Genomic DNA, 22,118 nt, shown 5'->3' on the forward strand with positions numbered 1-22,118 from the left:
GAAAAGGACTTACATATGAGGTCACCAAATTCAACCACCTATTATTTTTTGTGGTCACTATAGTCGAAAAGGTTAACATCAGCCAAATATCCAAAATCATCAATTTTCATCTGATTGATTTGATAATTAAACAGCAATTTCAGAGTGCATGATTGAATTGGGAAACCAACTATTTTTGAGATCAAAAGGTCAAACTTCTAAAGTCATCAATTTCAATCTGAAAAATAATTTTCATCTGATTGATCTGAGCTTTCATTAAGATTGTTAATTTTAATTTTAATGCAATGGACAATTTGATATATCCATGGTAACCTTTGGTGAGGGGGGTGATTCTGCAAGTATTGTGCTCTGCATGACTACTTTTTCATGTTACTTGCAAAATCGAAGATTTTTTCAAGTGTATTGGTCAGTCGATTTTGTTATTCTGTCTGTCTGTCTTTGTCACTCGCCTAAAGTTCCTAAATTTAAACAAATCTTGATGAAACTTCACCACATGGAAGAGTTTGTCGTAAGCAAGAAGGCTCTTGTTTTTGAGGTCAAAAGGTCGACACATGCCAAAGGTCAAATTTATCAAATTTCTAAAATCCTTAATTTCACCCAATTAACTTGAAATTTGAAGACAATATATTGTCGTGGACCTGGGGTCGGGGTGAGAAGAACACGAGGGGGAGAAGCTATCTCGGGTTCCCACCAGACTCTCCGGAATTGCAGGCCGTCACACACGGATAACTCCATGATGTGGCTGGGCACTAATCGACCGTGAATGCCAATAACTCAACCACGTGACCTAGGGTCCTCCGTCTAAACCAGTTACCGAATGACTGGAGGACACACCCTCGGTACGCCTTGTCCTAACCCGGTCACCTTACCGGGTCAGATGCAGCCAAGCGACACTGCCAAGGAACATTTCGGCTAAAAGAACGGATCGTTGGGAATAAAATCCCGGCTCGGCAAGGATACGGGCCATGCTCGATCAATGAAAGAAAAGACAAAAACGAGCTGGGAACATTTCTACACAATCATTTATTAACAGGCAGGTGAGAAAAGCATGTGGCACAGTGGATGTAGTTTATTGTTGCATGTAAAGCAGGGAGACAAAGAAATGTGTGGTGCGACAAAAACAACAAGCAACTTACAAAAGCAGGCACAGAGCAGACTTATCCCAATATAATTCTTCAGCACTCATAACTTAAGCGAGGACTTGCACCATGACATACACACACAAAAACCCCATGAAGAGGAGTTAATCTCAAGAAAGAAGAGGGGATGAGGCTAACTGTCTCGTAATACCTGCATGGTTGACTGATCGTGCTACCTAGTATGTTTTGGGGGGACGCTCCACTGAGCGATCCCTCCTTGAGACTTGGCGCATCATCTCCTGCTTGGCTACGGTGCCGGCGCAGCGCATGCACTGATCCAGAGAAAGGGCAAGCCGTTTCACATGAGGAAGGACTTAAGGTGGAGCCAGAAGAGTGGGTTGTGCCTGCGGCGAGAGGCAGTCGGAATCAGGTGAGTGGGTGGAACCAGTGGTGAATGGGTGGAGAAGGGAGGTGGAATCAGGCAGGTGGGTGGAAGCAGCGGTGAATGCAGAGATCACAGCTTTTGAGGCAAGGCGAGCACTGACGAAAGTCTTCGCGATCGTCTTTTATAAGATCCATCGGTGCTGGGTGGGGGCAATGACCCGAAGCGATGCGTCATCACCCGAATCTGTGGAATCGCCGAGCTGTGGAATCGTCTTGCACCGAACTCCCGGCTCGTGCTCCGGCGACTGGCCGAGGGCTGCGTCGGCCCCGCATGTCCACTTGGGCACCCCCGACGCACTGTGGTTGGCGCTGATCAATGCTTTTGCTTCGTCCATACGCCATGCTACCTGAGCGATCCGGCCCGTGCAGCATGCGTCTGCTTGGTGGTGGCTGCATCCAGGCAGAGGTGCGAGAAGATATTGGTGGCCGAGGTGGCGAGTGAGGATCGATGGTAAACGCCGTTGTAAACCTGAACAAAGAAGTGCGCCATGCACGTCCCGTACAGTGCGATGGTAATTATCACGGGGCTGCGCGTGGGTCTGTTATCGTGATGTTAATCCCTTCCCAAGCCTCCTCGAGGCAGCATTCTTGTCGTGGAGGGTGTCGGTTTGGTTTAAACAGGCGGCCGTCTGAGTGCAGTGCCTGCTTGGATTTATTTCATGAACAAGAGGAAAAGAGTTTGAATGAAGATAGAGATTGAAAGGAAAATGGAGATATAATTAGACCGAGCTATAAGACCCACGCAACGCACTTCGTCCCGTTTATCCATTAGACATGAGAGAAAGGTCGAACTGCATGTATACGAATGAAATAACTGTCTGGGGATCACTGTACGTTGGGTGCCATTGCCTTAGAGGCATGCGGTTTCCAAAACCGCAACAATATATTTCAGGTCATTTAATTCAACCAGCCAATTATTTTTGAGGTCAACAACGAAGGTGGTATTTCTAAAATCCTCAATTTTCATCCGATTGATTTGAAATTTGAGGTCGATATATATATATATATATATATATATATATATATATATATATATATATATATATATATATATATATATATATATATATATATATATATATATATATATATATATATATATATATCAGGTCACTGAATTCAACCACCAATTATTTTGGAGTTCCACATTGGCCAAAAGGTCAACATTGGCTGACTTTTTAAAATTGTCAATTTTCATCTGATTCACTTGAAATTTGAAGAGGAGTTGCATATTTGGTTATTGAATTCAACCACCAATTATTTTTAAGGTAAAAGTTTGTTTCATTGATTTTGCAAGTATCGTACTTTAGCCAACGACATCTTCTTGTTATTCTGTTTGTCTGTCTGATTCTATTGCCGACAGGTCACAATTATTTTAAACCAATGTTCATGAAACTTCAACACATGGTAGAGTTTGTCATAAGGAAAAGCTTATTGTTTTTTGAGGTCAAATGATCAAAAGGTCAACAACTTAGGTGAGATTTCTAAAATCTTCAATTTTCATCCGATAGACTTGAAATTTGAAGAGGATGTTTGAATATTTCATGTCACTGAATTCAACCAGCAATTATTTTTGAGGTCAACATCGGCTAAACTTAAAATTGTCAATTTTCATCCGATTGACTTGAAATTTGAAGAGTTGTATATTTGGTCACTGAATTCAACCACCAATTATTTTTAAGGTAAAACTTGTTTCATGCATTTTGCAAGTGTCTTGCTATGCACGACGTTTTCTTCTACCCATGCAGAATATTTGAATGATAATGATGTCATCGGTCACGTGGTGTGGCAGCCATGTTGGAAAAATGGAAAAACTTTGGACTTCTGTATGTCTGACACCGCACCAAGGAAAAAATTGACACTTGGCACAGAGCAAGTACTTCTCAAAGGGAATGTGATTTTTTTTTTATGATGTCATAATTGCATATGTAGAATGTGACATCTGATCAGTATGAAATTTTTTGAGGGTCATATTGGGATAAAATGGTCCACAGAAAAATACTAGATGACCTCACCGCTCACGTGATTCAGCAGTGATATTGTTTTCAAACAAAAACTTTCAATAACCTTTTCTGAAGTGGCTGAACAGATCGAGGTGAAACTTTACACGTGTGACTACATATTAAATCATGTCACATGGTTTGGCAGCCCTATTGGATTTACCCTAAAACCCATTAAAAAAAACTCTTCTTATCCAGAATGGTTGGAAAGATCGAGGGGAAACTTCACACAAGTTTGTTCAGGAGTAATTGATAGGTCACATGGTTTGGCAGCCATATTGGATTGAAAAGAATATTAAATAACGTTTTCTCTGGAACCGCTTAATCAATCAACATGAAACTTCACAATGATGATCTAGTAGTGATGGGGAATACATGTTTTAAATTTCAACTTTATCGGATGCATGATCTGGCAGCTATAATTTTGTTTGTTTGTTTGTTATATTATTTATTTATTTTTGAATAAGGCTCAGTTGATTGTGCCTGGATGGGTTTGAGGGTCGAGGAGTGGCAGCTGAAATGTGAATCCTATCCAAGTTCCTCCTGATGACTTCATCTTTGCTTTTTGCTTGTTTGGGTTCCTTCTGATGACTTCATCTTTGCTTTTTGCTTGTTTGGGTTCCTTCTGATGACTCCAATGCAGGACTGCACCTATTTGGTCTTCCATTTGATTTGAATTTATTTTAATCCCATTCTAAATTCAATTGAATAATCATTTTAAAAACGTAATGGACAATGTCAGGTGTCCAATCAAAGCTGGATGTCTTGGTACCTGTTTATCACTGCTAGCAGTTATAAAATGGCAGTTCTAATTATGTCTCTTATTAATTACATAACACACTAGTACACAAATGCCACACAAAACTTTCCAAAGTCCTGGAGAGGGTCTACAATCTCTGATTGCTCTTTTTCTTGTTTATTTCTTGCATTATCTTCCTTCCTTCTTTCTTTTGGCTGCTCCCGTTAGGGGTCGCCACAGCTGATCAACAGTCTCCATTTCACTCTATCCACCTTCATTTTCGCCCTCACCGCATCCATGAACCTCTTATTTGGCCTTCCTCTTTGGAAGATATACAGTATCTTTCTTTTGTTGGGTCACTCTTCCCGTGGTTGTTTGGGATATGGGATATAAACCTGTTGGTTTCAGAAAAGCTTTAAGTTTGTCATGTCTCTCCTCACAAGCCACTCCCACATTGTCCACCATAATTCGGAACGTCGTCTGATGGAGAAAACACCAATTTGGCTCATCCATCCAGCATCAGTGTTTCCTGGTTTGGACACAACAATATGTTCAAGGTACAGACGATAACTTGCTAACTCTTTAAGGACACTGACACCATGGGATCTTTAATGTCTGCTGATGCTGGCGGATGAGTTTAACACCCAGTTTAACGTCCATCCGAGGGATGGTATACAGAAATTGATGCCTTGCCCTGTCTGTGAAGCACCAGGTGACAGGATGATAGTTTATAGCTGGGTCGGGATTTAAACCCAGTCAGAGGCGAATGTGCATACGAGTCATTCAATCTGAAATCACCAAATTTAAGAAAATGTTTCCAGTTGACTCCCTCAGATTTACTTTAAATTTTCATAAAATAATTCCCAGGTATCAAAATGAGGCTGCGTAAAATTTTAGGTCCATAGATGCGGTCAACTCCGAGATATTGAAAATGTGGTTGTGGCCCTATTTTTATGGTCGTTGCGAGCATCACAAAATGAACGGCTACTTTTAAACTCTCACAACTTTTGAAATATTAATGCTAGAGCCTTGAAATTTTCAGAGGTTATTCTTCTATAACTGCTCTGCAAGAAACAAACATAAAACTGAGTATACCTCTATTAAATTTTATGACCTGATCAGTTGAAATCCAGAAAAAAAAAAATGTTGGTTTTGTGTGAAGACCCAAATTTGAGACCCCACATATTTTTATTGACCCATCCAAGAAGCTTGAAATTTTTTCATGTAATAACTGTATGGTAGTAGTATTCAAATACATGTTTACTTTTCTTAATCAATCATATATAATGCAGTCATGATCCCTCAAAAATTTAAATTTTTCATTTTTACTCGAAATTCAGGTGAGGATTGCAAATATTTGACAAGATATACCACTTCAAATTGTTCACCATTGGAAAGAGCATATTCAAGTTTACAAAAGTGTCAAATATCAAAGTGGTATATTTTTAAAATAGATATTTTCTACTTTTTTTTTTAACTTGTTAACACAGTCGTGAATACATGAAGTGTGTGCACCATAGTAATCATGAATAATTAGTTCAATGATTTAAATTAATAATACAAAAACATATCACGTAAATGTTTTGCATAGGTCCTTGATCTGCTTTTCCAAGTCAGGTGCGAGCTTGTACTGCCTCCCAGTTGATGTTCGGGGAGCATCAATAACTTTCATCACATGGACCAAAGGAACCCAACAAATGTCCTCCCTTGAATGTAACTATATGCACTGCTGACATCAGCCACTATTCCTGAGTTCTATTTTTAGCCCCAGCCAGATGAGTTAAGTACTTGCTATTTTCAAATTCAAATTTCAAATTTCAAAGTATTGTGTTCATTCTATCCTAATAGCAGATGATATGTATGTACATTGTACATACATGTAAAAAGGACTGTTCATTAAATAGCACACACAACATGCACAGCACTGGCAGAACATCATTTATTCAAACATTTTAAAAATATTGATAGAAACATTATACCACTTTGATGTTTGACACTTTTGTAAACTTGAATATGCTCTTTCCAATGGTGAACAATTTGAAGTGGTATACCTTGTCATGTACAGTATTTGCAATCCTCACCTGAATTTGGGGGAAAAATGAAAATTTTCAATTTTTGAGGGATCATGACTGTATTATAGATGACTGATTAAGAAAAGTAAACATGTATTTGAATACTACTACCATAGTTATTACATGAAAAAATTTCAAGCTTCTGGGATGGGTCAATAAAAATATATTGGGGTCTAACAGTTGGGTCTTCATACAAAACCAACATTTTTTTCTGGATTTCAACTGATCAGGTCAGAAAATTTAATCAAGGTATACTCTGTTTTATGTTTGTTTCTTACAGAGCAGTTATGGAAGAATAATCTTTGAAAATTTCAACGTTCCAGCATTAATATTTAAAAAGTTGTGGGAGTCTAAAAGTAGCCGTTCATTTTGTGATGCTCGCAACGACAATAAAAATAGGGCCACAACCACATTTTTAACCCTCAATATCTCGGAGTTGACCACATTTATGGACCTAAAATTTTATGCAGCTTCATTTTGATACCTGGGAACTATTTAATGAAAGTTTAAAGTAAATCTGAGGGGGTCAACTGGGAGGCTTCCAGTGATATGAGGTGGAATGACTCGTACATCTCGGCTTTTCTGTCAGGCTAATAGAAATGTATACCATCTGGATATCATCTGACCTACTCATTACAGTCCACACAGGCACCTGTTGTGATATATATATATATATATATATATATATATATATATATATATATATATATATATATATATATATATTGTACTTAACTCGGAGATCAAAAGTTCGAGTTTTCTGAGGAGTGGCGAGCTCTTTCACACTACACCTGAGTACACCTCAAGTGAAGGTATATCATCATCATTTTTATGGCCATTTCCATGCTTGCATGTGTAAGTTGTGGTTCACCTCATGGCTGCTTTCCATGGAAGTTTGAATACCATCCTGAACCGTGCATTGTTACAACAGGTACAAGATCATAGATGTTTCTTCCACCAGGACAAATATATGACTGTGGAGATGCAAATTGTAGTGTGAGTTCAAGTTCCTTGTTTTTCATTTTGTTTGAAGATTATTTCATGTTAGGGTGGGAAAACATCAACTTGAGGACGAGTTGTCTTGGAGGTTCAAATTCGATCCTTTAACGTATTATTTCAGGATTATAAAATACCAGTTTTACATGATGGAATGTTGTGAACAACAAATTTGGTTGATATATTTTTTTAATTTCTGCTAATTGGTATTTTATATGTTTTGGATGGCATTGACCCGAACCTTTGACTAATTTTGACCAGATTTTATAGACATATACTACACATCCATACAAATAAGCTGCTTATGTTTCATTCAGATATCTTGAAAAATTCCTGAGGTTTGACAAAAATATCCCATTTGATTATAATGGGGGTGAAATTGTTGTCATGGACACTGTTTTCTCTTTGGCATGTGGGACTTTTCACTATACCACCAACCAAGACAAGCAGAACCTGAAAATGAAAGAAAGAGAATTGTAATTAATTATATTTTGTGTCCTTTTAACTTGGTACTGAGGTGTTTTGCCAATGGGAGGACCCTCAAGTGCTATTGCAGAAGGTCTAATGGGCTCTATGTCTTAGGGGAGTTAGGGTCATAAGGGTCCAAAGACTCGAGTGGTCTCAGCGGTCTATATGTCTAAAAGATGTTTCAATAGTCCATAATTAATGTGGAATTAATAAATGTAGTGACGGTCCAACTCGTGTTCAACCAGTATGTAATTAATAGACATTGGCTTCACCGTCCACTCAAGTTTTTTTGGTTTTATACACAATACTATTGTGGATTGGCTTGCTATGCTCGCCTCTCCGCACGTTGTTGTCGAGATCGACGTCACAGATTTTCTGTGTTGGCCAGTCTGTGTTTTGTTAACACTACTCATAACACAAACATTTCTTTTCAACAAATTAATTTGTAATATAAAAATGCTGAAGGGTGTAAGGGGGTCTTATCGGTCCTTGGGGAATTAACATTCAAACAGGATGTGATTAATAGGCACATTAGTCTAATTTTAACGGATTGATGGACGGCTTCACTGCCTCACTGTGCTTTTTGTTTTTACATATGTAGATACACTGTATATATATATATATATATATATATATATATATATATATATATATATATATATATATATATATATATATATATATATATATATATATATATATATATATATATATATATATATATATATATATATATATATATATATATATATATATATATATATATATATATACAGTAAGTCCTCGCTTTTCGCAAGGGTTGCGTTCCTGGAAAACCTTATGATAAGCGAAACTGTGTTAAACAAAACATATTTTCCCATAGAAACCAATGTGTTAAAGGGGGATGTGTTTTTGGCTCGGAATTTTTTGGACATAAACACAAATAAACAAAACACACTCCTCGAGTCGTGGCGACTTACCCTGAGGCTGGAGGAACGGAGTTGATTGCGGTCGACAAGTCACACTTGCGGAGTGGCCGAATCGTCCCCCTCTTCACTTGACACTGTGCTGTCACTTTATTCACCAGCGGGAACGGTCTCTTGGCAGCTGGTTGAAGGAGCATCCTGGATAGTGGATGGAATTGGTGCTGCATCTTTTGGCTTGAAAAATGCATGGATGGGCTGGATGGCTTTCTTTTTCTTTGCTGCATAAAGTTCCTTGTAGCAACAAAGGGCATCATTAACAACACAGCTAAAATCAGTGCTCCTTTCAAGATTTGGATCTTGCTCGATAACAAATTCTCTGGCACTTTCAAACGAGCTGAGGTTTTTCATGGTGAGATGCTCGGATGAAGGTGTCACAGCATCTTCTTCTTCCTCCTCACGAGCCCACTGCTGTTCCAACTCCATGATATCTTCATTGCTTAAGGGTTCTGCATGAGACTTCAGTAAGTCATCCACGTCCTCTTCGTCAACCTCTTCAAAACCAGCCTCCTGCGCCAGGTCTACAATTTGACTTGTAATCAACGGAACATCAGCCAACTCCGTGAAATTGTGGACACACTCAGGCCACACTTTCTTTCACACAGCGTTCATTGTGGAGGCACTCACCTCCGCCCATGAATCCTTCATGTTTTCCAAAGCCATTTTTATGTTGTATGTTCGCCAAAACTCCTTGATTGATAGCTTGTCCTTATCAGTTTTTTTGATAAGCTGCAGCATGGTATGCTTAACATAATAGGCTTTAAAAGTGAGGTAGTATTTGGTGGTAAAAATACTACCTGCACGTTTTCACATCAGTCTTCCATTTGCTGAGGATGGGCAGGAGCATTGTCTACAAGCAGCAAAGATTTGTTGTCAATGTTGTTCTCCTTGGAGATACTTCTCAACATGATTGGAGAAGTAATTGATCACATAATCGTGGGTCAATGCCCTAACAAACGATGCGCTTTTTCTTGTATCACAACAAGAGATAAAGGCATGCGACGTTTAGTTTGATCTTCTATCCACACACATAATAAACGCTCCATGTTATGCATGGCACCATCTCTCATTCTCGTTAGTGTCGTTGCACTCGAACTGGTCGCAATCTGTGATATTTTCTTTATCTTTGCCGAACTTTGAACGATCGAATGTACAGTCGATGCAGCGATTCAATGCGCGCGGCCGATTTCCGTTGTTCCTTCACCTCGTTCATGTCTTTTCATTATATCCAATTTCACCTTCAATGTGACAGCCTTTCGTTGTCTCTTGAAACGAGGTGTGCTCGGCAAAAGACTTGCGGGTCGCTTGTGATTCATACTAGAAGGTATGCAGGCGAGCGTGAAGAGAATACGTACAGTACAGCATACAGTAAAGTGAAAGTGTGTTTATGCGCATCCTGTGTGATTGTTGTTTTTTGCAGGCAGTTTGAAACTTTTTTTGCGTTTTTCCTTGCAATGACATTACGATAGGCATAAAATGTTTGCGATAATTGAAAAATTGGTCATTAAAACTAAATTACGAATAATCGAAACTACGATATGCGAACTTCCGGTTAGCGAGGACTTTATATATATATATATATATATATATATATATATATATATATATATATATATATATATATATATATATATATATATATATATATATATATATATATATATATTGTTGCGGGCCGGGGGTCGGTGGCGAGAACGACAACTAGGTGGGGAAGGTTACGTCGTCTTCTACCAGATTCCATGGAAATGCAGGCCGTCGCTCCGGATAATTATGAACGGCTTGCTGAACGCCAATACCTCCACCGCGTAGCGTAGGGTCTTTTTGTGTAGAACCAATTTACCTAATTAACTACGCGGTGTTGTTTACCGGGGAACCACGCCCTCGGCACGTCTTGCTCGAACTGGGTCACTCTACCGACTACCAACTCCAGTTCGGGTGCAGTCTAGCGGAACTGCCAGTCGTGCCGGCTCGGAGGAGCAGATTAACGGGAACAAATATCTGGCTAAACTGAGATCCGAACCATGCTGGACCAATGAAAGAAAGGATGGAAACGAACTGGGAATATTTCTACAGTAATTTATTTACAATAAAGAAGACACAGAGCAAGACTTATCGTGGAATATACAAGCAAGAATTTACAATGTTCAAAAACAACTTATACAGTTTCTACTTACAAGACAGGCCCACACACTCAGATGATTTATTAAAAGACCCCCGCAGCCAGAGAGGGAGACTAGCTGGAGGGGGGTGGGGGTTGCAGTTCGCTTGGGTACTCCGCAGTGTGGCACCTGCTAATGGTCTTGCGGCTCGTGCCCATGGAGGAACCTGAGCGGAGCAGTCAGAGATCAGGGTCGCGGACGCGGACGCGGACGGGGACGGGGACCCAGGAAAACTTCAACGAACGCCAGCTCAAACCGCACGATGCACACCAACCAACTCAACTCCTCTGCACTGAGGATGGTGTCGTCTTTTTATGGACCTCCCCGAACGGGGTGGGGACTCGGTGAAACAGATGTCACTGTCCGCCTTGATTGGATGGGGCCCTCAGCCAGGCACTGGCGAGGCCCGCCCGCTCCACGCGTGGACTCGACAAGAAAGAATTGAAGCGCTTGGAGAAGACGAATAAGAACTGCAGACTGGACGTTTTTGCCCCTATGCTGTGGCCAGCGAGGCGAGGGTTGCAAGTGCTGGAAGGTACTGTGGTTGGTTGTTGGTTGTTGGATGGCTGTTAGATGTAATAACCTACCTTAAAGGACATTGCAACGCACACCTTTGTTTCTCCCACTAGACAAAAGGAAGGAACCTGTCTCACATGTACTTAATGGAATTACTGACTTTTGGGACATCTGTATGTTTGAATGCATATGGTTGGTTTCCAGATCTGTAACAAAATATATATATATATATATATATATATATATATATATATATATATATATATATATATATATATATATATATATATATATATATATATATATATATATATATATATATATATATACATATATATTGAATTGGATGAAAATTAATGATGTGACCTTTTGACTTATTGGCCTCAAAAACAATAGGATTCTTCCTCTTGACTTCCTCTGTCAAATGATTGTTTTGTGAAGATAGGAGTAAGATGCAACCTGTGGGTGATTGACCAACAGACCAGACCAACCAATACACTTGCAAATCTTCGATTTCACAAATATCAAACAAGTGCCCCCCTTCCCTTTTTTTGTGGGCCAGCAAAGATCTATCTCTATCTCTCAAAAAAAATAATTCTTGCATCCCGATTCGGAACTTTGTCTGAATCCATTCATAACTTGTTGAGATATCCGACTTACACACAGACAGATGTGAAACAGAAGCTCTGTCCACCTTAGGTGGCTGAGGTAAAAATGTTCCTTTCATGTTTTTTAGCTGCCGTTGGACTTTAGTCTCGATTTTCGTGTCCTTGCGTGTGTCCGCAACCATATCTGGACCGATTTTATTTGTACTTGGCACAAAGACAACACATGATGGTCTACAAATGTATGCCTTTTTTTTTTTGACACCAGATCCAAGATGGCTGACTGGCGGCCATTTTAGTTTTAAAAAAACTGGTGTCGAACACGTCCTCAACCATTACTCGGACATGCATTTACTGATCTTGTTGAACCTTAGCACACAGATAATGAATGATGGCTGACTGGTGGCCATTTTGTTACTTTAATTTGTCCAAACCATTTCTCAGACATGCATGGTCCTATTTTGTTCAAATTTGGCACAAGCATAGTAAATGATGGCATACATGTGACTCTCACTTTATTTTGCGATCTGTTCAAAGATGGCCGATTGGTAGACTGGCAGCCATTTTATTTGTACATAAATATGGGCTCGCCCTTTAACTCCATACAGCAAAACTAGTTGGGATTCATAGAATACTTGCCCTGCACAGTCTTCAGAAGGACTTGGTGCAAGCCAACTCTTCTGGTTTTTTTTTTTTTGATCCAATATGGTGCCAGACCAGTGACTGATGATGATGATGTCACTTTTATCAAACTATATTTCCCATGGGTAGTTGATCAATTTAATAAGTTTTGCATTGATAGGTTAGCGGTTTCAACAATTGTGGATTTTTTTTTCTCCATACTGACTGGATCTTACATTGTAGTTGTCGAATTATGACATCATCATAAACAAATCTTATTCCTGATGAGGAGTACTTGACGATGAGCCATGTTTCAATTTTTTTTCCATGAAGCACTTTTGGAGATATGGAGGTGCAACAATTTTTTGGGTTTTCCAAGATTGCGCCTGTACCATGTGACCTATGCTATTATAATTATCATTACAAATTCCAACAGGAGGAGGCGCACCGATGAGCAAAGCTTCGTGTCAATTGGACCAACAATAATTGCAGATTTTTTTTTGTTTTTTTTTAATACTGACCAAGCGTTGCACTTGTCAAATTATGAAGGCAGTGATGACATCATCATTAACATATCTTATTCCACATGGGGAGTACATTACAATGAGCCATGTATCGATTTTTTTTCCATGGAGTGGTTTTGGAGATATAGAGGGGCAATTTTTGGGGTTTTTTTCCGAGATGGTGCCTGTATCATGTGATATATGGTGTCATAATTATCATTGAGAAATTCTACAGGAGGAGGTGCACCTATGTGCAAAATTTCTTGTGAATTGGACTGACAATTGCAGAGAATTTTTTTTTTTTTTTTTTCATACTGACCAAATGATATCGTCAACACTTCTTATTCCACATGGAAAGTACTTGACAATGAGCCATGTTTAAAATTTTTTCATGCAGCGGTTTTGGAGATATAGAGGGGCAAAGTTTTTCGCTTTTTCCAAGATGGTGCCTGCACCATGTGACCAAAAAAAATAATTCTACAGAAGCACCTATCAGGAAAATTTAGTGCCAATTAAACTAACGGTTGATGAGAAAATGAATTTTAAAAATACAAACACATACATACGCAATGTGTATAGCACACAGACACAACTGATCGCTGAACCCCGCTTTTCGCTTAACGAGTGCAGTGCAATTACGAAAACAACGTGGGTTATGATAATTTGTCTATTTTATTTGTTACCCTTGCCGAAGGAGAGGGTATTGCATTTGGGTCTGTTTGTTACACGATTTTTGGCCACAGTTTTCAAGCAATCGTTGTGAATGTTTTTATGTGTGTTGGTGACCAGCCAAGGACAATAACGCTTAATTTTGGTGAAGGTCCGAATCCAGATTTGGATTTTTCTAAGTGATTCTTCACCATTGAGAGATAGGGCCAAAAATGATATTGTTAGGCCAGGAGATCAGTTTGTTACTCAAAGGGTTTAATCCCAGGAAGAGCTGGACCTGGGGCCACTGCTTGCAATGAACTTTACAACCATGAGTTCCATTGTTTGCCGTCTAACTCGAGGTCACATGGTGACCTGAATGGGGAGCGCTCCCTCGGCAAAGAACCAATCTTATCTTGATTAGATCTTAACTGCTGGTGCTTGCTGACTATTATTGGTCAAGTCGTGTGGTAATTACCTCCCAGTCGATCTTGGTTTGGACAGGTTGGAAGGTCAACAAGAAAATAAATAAATAAAAAGAACTTTTTATTTCTGTGAGGTAAAAATAAAAAAAATTCCAAATCAATCAAAATCATTGCGAGCAAATAAATAATTAATCAGGCAAAATCAATGATAGAAAAAGAGACAAAGAGCAGATGCTTATTGGGGATTGACTTACTTAACAACTAAACACAGACAAGGGTACCCAGCAGATCATTCGGGGGGAGAGAGAGAGAGAGAGAGAGAGATATAGATATCGAGAAAAAGAGACATAGAGATTGGGAGATTTCGATATGGAGAGAAATATAGAGAGAAAGAGAAAGAGAAAAAGAAAAAGAAAAAGAGACATAGATTTCGATATGGAGAGAAATATAGAGAGAAAGAGAAAAAGAAAAAGAAAAAGAGACATAGAGATTGGGAGATTTCAATATAGAGAGATAGACATACAGAGATATAGAGATATCTATATAGAGTTGGAGAGATGTAGATAGAGAGGGAGAGAGAGATAGAAATATAGATACAGAGATGTAGAGAGAGATATATAGAGATAGATATAGAGAAAAAGAGACATATTAATATATATAGAGATATCGAGAAAAAGATATATAGAGCCATATAGAGATCTTTAGAGATGTAGAGATATCGAGAAAAAGATATATAGAGCCATAGAGATCGAGATAGAGAGACATTAATATATATATAGAGATGGCGAGATATCGAGAAAAAGATATATAGAGCCATATAGAGAGAGAGACATAGAGATGGCGAGATCTAGAGAAAGAGATATCGAGAAAAAGATATATAGAGCCATATAGAGAGAGAGACATAGAGAAATGGAAAGATGGAGAGATCTATAGAGAGATAAATAGATATCGAAGTGTTGAGAAAAAGATATGTAGCGATATATACATATTGAGATATAGAAATATAGATATATAGAGATACAGAGTTGTTGAGATATAAAGATCAAGAGATAAACAGATATCGAGAAATAGAGAAAAAGAGATAGATATAGAGATGTAGAGATATATTAATATATATAGAGATGGCGAGATCTAGAGAAAGAGATATGGAGAGATCTAGAGAAAAAGAGACATAGAGAAATGGAAAGATGGAGAGATAGGAAGAGATCTATCGAGAGATAAATAGATATCGAAATGTTGAGAAAAAGATATGTAGCGATACAGAGTTGTTGAGATATAAAGATCAAGAGATATATAGATATAGAGAAAAAGATATAGTAATAGAGAGATATAAAGAGATATAGACAAATTGAGATAGACATACAGAGATATATATAGAGGGATATCGAGAGATATAGAGATGGAGTGAGAGAGATTTGCATGTACATGAAGAGAAAAAGAGATACAGATATATATATATATATATATATATATATATATATATATATATATATATATAGATACAGATATATAGATAGAGATAGAGAGATAAAGATATAAAGATGGAGAGAGAGATATGGAGAATGAAAAATAGAGACAGACATATTGAGATATATATATATATATAGAGAGAGATTGAGAAAAAGATATAAAGAGATAGATATAGAGAGAGACATATATATATATATATATATATATATATAGAGAGAGAGAGAGAAAAAGAGATATCGAGAGGTGGAGAGATATATAGAGATCTTGAGATGTAGAGAGAAAAAGATATATAGAGATACAGATTTTGAGAGATAGAGAGAGATAGATAGAGAAAAAGAGACATATAAAGATATAGATATATTCATATAGAGATGGCGAGAAAGAGAGATATATATATATATATATATATATATATATATATATATATATATATATATATATATATATATATATATATATATATATATATATATATATATAGAGATAAAGAGATGTAGAGAAAAAGATATATAAGATAGATAGATAGATGGAGAGAGATAGATAGATATCGAGAAAAAGATATATAAAAATGGAGATAGAGAGATAGCCATATAGAGAAAGAGAGATATGGAGATATATAGAAATATATAGAAAAAGAGATATAAAGAGATAGAGAGATACAAAGATGTTGAGAGCTAGATAGAGATATAGAGAAAGAGATATATTGAGATGGAGAGATACAGAGATGTTGAGATATAGAGAAAGAGATATACAGAGATGTTGAGAGCTAGATAGAGATATAGAGACAAAGCGATGCAGAGAGAAAGATATATAGAGATAAAAAGATACAGAGATGTTGAGAGCAAGATAGAGATATAGAGAAAAAGATATATGGAAATATAGAGAAAAAGAGATACAGATATATATATACAGATATATATATATATATATATATATATATATATATATATATATATATATATATATATATATATATATATAGAGATGGAGAGGTTGACATATACATATAGAGAAAAAGATAGATAGAGAGATACAGATGGAGAGATATAGAGAAAAAAAAAGATAAATAGAGATGGAGATATCCAGATATACAGATATAAAGATGTAGAGATGCAGAGATGGAGAGATTGACATATACATATAGAGAGATATTGAGATGTCGAGATAGATTTCAAGATATAGAGATATATACATAGAGATGGAGAGAGAGAGAGAGAGAGAGAGAGAGAGAGAGAGAGAGAGAGAGAGAGAGACACACAGAGAGAGAGACAGAGAGAGAGCGAGAGAGAGAGAGAGAGAGAGAGAGAGAGAGAGAGAGAGAGAGAGATCTTCTTCTTTCGGCTGCTCCCTTTCGGGGTCACCACAGCGGATCATCTGTATGATCCGCATTGTGATTTGGCACATGTTTTATGCTGGATGCCTTTCCTGACGCAACCCTGGGATATTGTACATCTATTTTAACCGGGCCCATTACACTGGTACTCATTTCGCCGACCTCGGAAGGATGACAGGCTGAGTCAACCCCCTGGTGTATTAATTCAGTGGCCCAACGGGGCTTGAACTCAGGACCTTTTGGATCCCAAGCCGCTGCGCCAACATCAGGCTATAGATATAGAGATACAGACAGACAGTGAGTGAGTGATACAGATACAGATATAGATGGAGATGCAAAGAGAGAGAGACAGAGAAAAAAAAAAAGAAATAAAGAAAGAAAGAAAGAGAAGTTGTCCGTCAAACAAAAACATCCTGAAATGTGTGAGGTTGCCTTGTCCGTTGCCAGCACCCACCCTTGCACGCCAGTCGATGTCACCCCCAAGAAACAGGTCTGCCAAGAGCGACCGTCTCACTGGAACCGCAACCAGCTATCGTTGATTGACCTGCACCGCTAAAAACGGACCTCTCCCTCTTTTTATAGGTGGCACAGACTCCTCCCAAGTCCTGTTATTATTCCTCGCAATTGCTGCCATGTCTGTGGTGCTGGTTGAACGGCAAAAAGCAGGCATTTGTCAGAATTTCCGAGCACAAACGTGAAGCGCTCATAAAATGTCAAGAACAATTATATCACTGTTCAGTTTAACATGAACAGGATCCAGTTGGCATCCAAACGTTGAGGGGAAAAAAGGCAGGTCTCTTGCATGCATGAATGTGTCTTTCATAAAGAGAAAAAGAAGACCTTTCCATAAGAGAGGGAATCTGTCCTTTACCTTTAGAATCCCACCAGACATGGGGATGGGTCTATCCTCGACATGCATTTAGGAAAATATCTATCTGAGGACCTGGATGTTGGTATGTATTTGTCCGATCAAATTCTGAAATCTGTTACAATATACAGCACAATAACTCAAAAGACTAAGGATGGATTCATACAAAACTTGATGGACAGATTGGGAATGCCATGAGGAAGATCCTAATTCAGATCTTGATATGAGAATTATTTATTTTTTAACTGACTTCATCATTGAGAGATGGGTCCAAAAACTATGGATGATTTGGTTAAGGTCCAGAGGGATACAAAATTTAAACTGTTCAGCCTGGTGGAGGTATGTGCTTGACCGAGTTGCGTTTTGCTCAGTGTCACTCAACGTGTGATTTTTCATTCATTCGTTTGCACACAAATTTCGTGTTTTTATTCCCAACCACTTGTCAGATTGAGACAATTTTCACCACGGGTGCAACTACACTACTCATGCAGAATGTTTTTATGATCATTATGATGTCATGGGTGATGTGGTGTGGCAGCCATGTTGGGAAAAAAAATTGAAACTTGGCACATGGGGAATGTGATTTTTTTTTTATGTCATCTCAAGATAAAATGGTCTCTAGATAATTTTTGATGACATCAGTCATGTGATTTGGCAGCTGTAGTTTTTTAAACCTTCTTCTCTGAAGTAGCTGAACAGATTAATGTGAAACTTTACACACTTTGGCAGCACCCTATAAATAAATAAATCATCCCCAACCTGTTGGTGTGGAAGTTTGTTCAGGAATAATTGATAGGTCACATGATTTGGCAACCATATTTGATTGAAGAAAAATATAAAAATGTTTTCTCTGGAACCACTTAATCATAATTGGGAAGTTTCATGTTGATTGATTAAATTTCAACTTCATCGGACAGCCAGAATATTTTTTTTTTTTTTTTTAAATTGGGCTCACCTGGATTGGTTTGAAGGGAAAGGAGGGGCAGTTCTAGTGATATTGCTTAGTAATTATGTAACAAACATCCTGGTGGAGGGTCTGCCATCTCTGATTGCTCTTTTTCTTAAATTATTCTGGGGGTGCAAACCAGGATCAGTGTGGTGTCCATAAGCAACATGGTCCTGAAGGAGGTAAAACACCTGTGGTAGGCCAACTACATGTGTCATGGAATCACCATGCTTGCATTGATGCTGTTTTTCCTGCAGTGGAATCTGAGGAAGGTGAAGGAGGTGATTTGAATAAGCAGCTGGCCCAGGTAAAACACCCTTAACTAGAGTATCATCCACCAACATGTTGTAATGTCTCTTCCAACTCTGATCAATGTATATTACTTACACAATGAGAACATAGAATTGTTTTGGGGAGTGGAAGAGGGACTGATTTGACTTTTATTGCAAAAGTATAAAACACAATCATTTTTCATAATGACACAAGTGACCAGTCTGAACCCACACACTTTTTGTTGATGAAAGTGAAAAACAAAATTCCATTTTAAACAAAGCCAGAAGGTTATCAGCACACCCTGAAATATTTTCAATTTTTGCTTTCCTTGCTGTCGCAATGACAAAATTAAATACTTTTATAGTGAAGTTCAAAGAAATCAAGCATGTGACAAGGTCAGTAATACCCAATGTGCCAGCCTCTAAGACAAGTCAGCAGTTTTTGTTGTATCACTTTTAATTAACTGTCTCGATGTAAATCCTGTTATTCAAATGAAAGACACTGATTGTTTCACGACCAACGTGAAAGTACATTACATCAGAGAGTTTTAATATACTTTGTTTGTACCAAGGAGTACAACCCACTGCGGTGGTATACATCTACATGTGCTTGCACTCAAGCAAGATTACAATTTCTGGTATAGTGGAGAAGACTGTTAAACCTTAAACAAAGAATTCTAACTCCAATATGTCTTCTCGCTGAAAAGCAAATGATATCATAACAAGAATTACTGTTATCAACATTTTAGTCAAAAGACTCTTGGCTAAAGGGAAGCATAAAAATTAAATTTATAAAACATCAGCAACAATTACAAATTAGAGTACATTAATGTAATTAATGTAATTATTTTCTTCCACAATTCCCCCTTTTTTCCTTACAAGGAAAATTTAGAATAATTATATTACACATGATCACCATACCCGTTCCTGGAGAAAAAAAAAAAAAAAAAAAAAAAACCTCGTTGTGCATTGAAGCAACCACAGTAAGTTCACGATGTATTTGCAGAACAGAAGTCTGCGAGTGTGGTTGAAGGCACCACACAACGGAGACGTTAAGTCTTTGCTTTGCAGTGTTTGACTTTTCCAACCTTCTCCTCAGTGGGTTTTTTTTACACATTGCTCATCTTATCTCCTCAGGAAGGGGGTAGTTTCATGATCACACGTTGAATGCGCTATCACCCAAATCTGGGTTCTCCCCCATCGTCCATTGCTCTCAACACTGAAACAAACAAAATCAAGGTTAACATCGATTAAACATGCCATCACTAACCGTCATGGGCTCATGTATTTCAACAAGACTGACAAGGTTCTTGCAGAAGCATTCAACTTGCATTATATGTTATATCAATATTTTATCCCTTTCCTTATTATTTCCTGAAATGACAACTAAAATATACAGAAATCTTAGTTGTATGTATACTCAAAACATTCATTTCATTTGCTATTTCCATGTAGAAATGGCAACAGTCTCTATCAGGGTTCCAATTTGAAATCAATTTTTTTTCACAAAAATATAAAAGTAAGCTCCTTCTTTCAAGTACCAAATCCAAAGTGATTTGATTTTGCACAATTACCATTTAACATTCATAGCTGCTAAACAATTTACAGTTTCATTCACAAGTAGTTCCAGAGGAACTGCCATTATATTATCTTGATTCAATTCTCAGCAACTTTTCTATATCCTCAATTAACACATTCACAAGGTCCTGAGGTTAAAGGATTCTCAAAGCAAAGATTTTTTTTTTTCAATATTAATATCACATGCTAACATTATTTGACCAGTGAAATATCTCAGAAAAATAATGCTTAACCAATGCATCATCACTTCAGAATTCCATCAACATTTGAAATCTCTGACATTGTCCATCTTTACACTTCTCTCACCAAAATGCTGCAATATCCAACTTCACATACACGAGTCATCTATCACTTCCTCTGACCTTCTCAATTACGAATCCATTTTCATTTATCAAAACAAATAAATGCAGTTTTAACCTCTGTTTTTTTTTTTTTAAACAGGTGTGTAAAAATTGTCAAATCTTGATTAAACAGCTTTATGGTCTTGCATGTGTGACAATAAACAAATCAAATATATCCCAGCGGTGCCTCCAGAGATGTTTTGCTTTCTGCTATTCAAGCCGACAGCTTGCAGATCAAAAGACTATTTTTGCCAAGTGTGGAGCTTGTTACATTTGTTTGTCCTGTATTTGAACCCAATTTTCTTCACTACCTGATGCACTTCGTTAACAGATCAATCATTATAAAAGGTAACATGAATTCATTCATTCATCTATCAACTTTAACATTCTCAGACTAAAAAAACAGCACGTCTCGTTCAACGTCCATCCGAGGGCATCGTGCATTATCTGTGAATCGCCCCATGTGCCAAACACCATCAAATCATTCCAAATCACGTTTCTACATTTAGATCACATCTTTTAACAAAATGGTTACAATTCAAAATCTTGGAAACATTTCTGACACGTCACCAGGCACGACATGTACTTCTCAACACAGTAGCACAATACCACAAGCCAAAGTGGCCTTGAGACTATCATGCATGCATCATCAATTTTATTATTATTATTATTATTATCACAGGTATTCAAATGATGCTCCAAGGAGACCATCCATTTATCATGTAAGCAACATACAGTGTTCAAAGCTAAAACAGCATACAAAGTTTATGAAATAGTGAGAGCCATTTCAAAGAGATTCATGGCCAAATCAGGCACAGCCAGGCAGCTTTAACTCTCCGCCTGAATTTTCTTTAGTTATTAAAATATCATTTTCAATTCAGATTTTCACCAAAATGTGAATATATTCTCTCTCTCTCTAACATCTGCCCTGCACTGTAAATTAACAACACGTGCAGGGTCGGTCACCTCTTTTCCTCTGGAATCGCCGTGCGCATTTCACCTCATCTAGTCTTCACAATCACGGTGACGACCAATCTCTATCTCCATTTTCCATCACACATAAGCTTTCAAAG

At 37.7% G+C, this 22,118-nt stretch overlaps 1 protein-coding gene across 5 annotated transcripts in view; it reads left to right on the top strand.

The window, feature by feature from the left end:
• Positions 1 to 22,118, top strand: part of ARHGEF33 (Rho guanine nucleotide exchange factor 33) — a 117,020-nt gene that overhangs the window by 32,289 nt on the left and 62,613 nt on the right. For 3 of the 5 annotated variants that reach the window (XM_085877183.1, XM_085877185.1, XM_085877184.1), the window contains exons 2-3: positions 5,854 to 5,975; positions 19,112 to 19,161. The exons of 1 other annotated variant lie outside the window; for it this stretch is intronic. In XM_085877183.1, coding sequence (XP_085733309.1) covers positions 5,854 to 5,975; positions 19,112 to 19,161 — 172 coding nt within the window. The remainder of the gene's footprint in view (positions 1 to 5,853; positions 5,976 to 19,111; positions 19,162 to 22,118) is intronic. One more of the 5 variants, XM_085877186.1, reaches the window with a different exon arrangement.

This window comes from Eptatretus burgeri, chromosome 4 (assembly GCF_056783735.1).
Source record: "Eptatretus burgeri isolate ZD-2024b chromosome 4, Ebu_testis_v1, whole genome shotgun sequence".
In the NCBI taxonomy this organism is placed as follows: domain Eukaryota; kingdom Metazoa; phylum Chordata; class Myxini; order Myxiniformes; family Myxinidae; genus Eptatretus; species Eptatretus burgeri.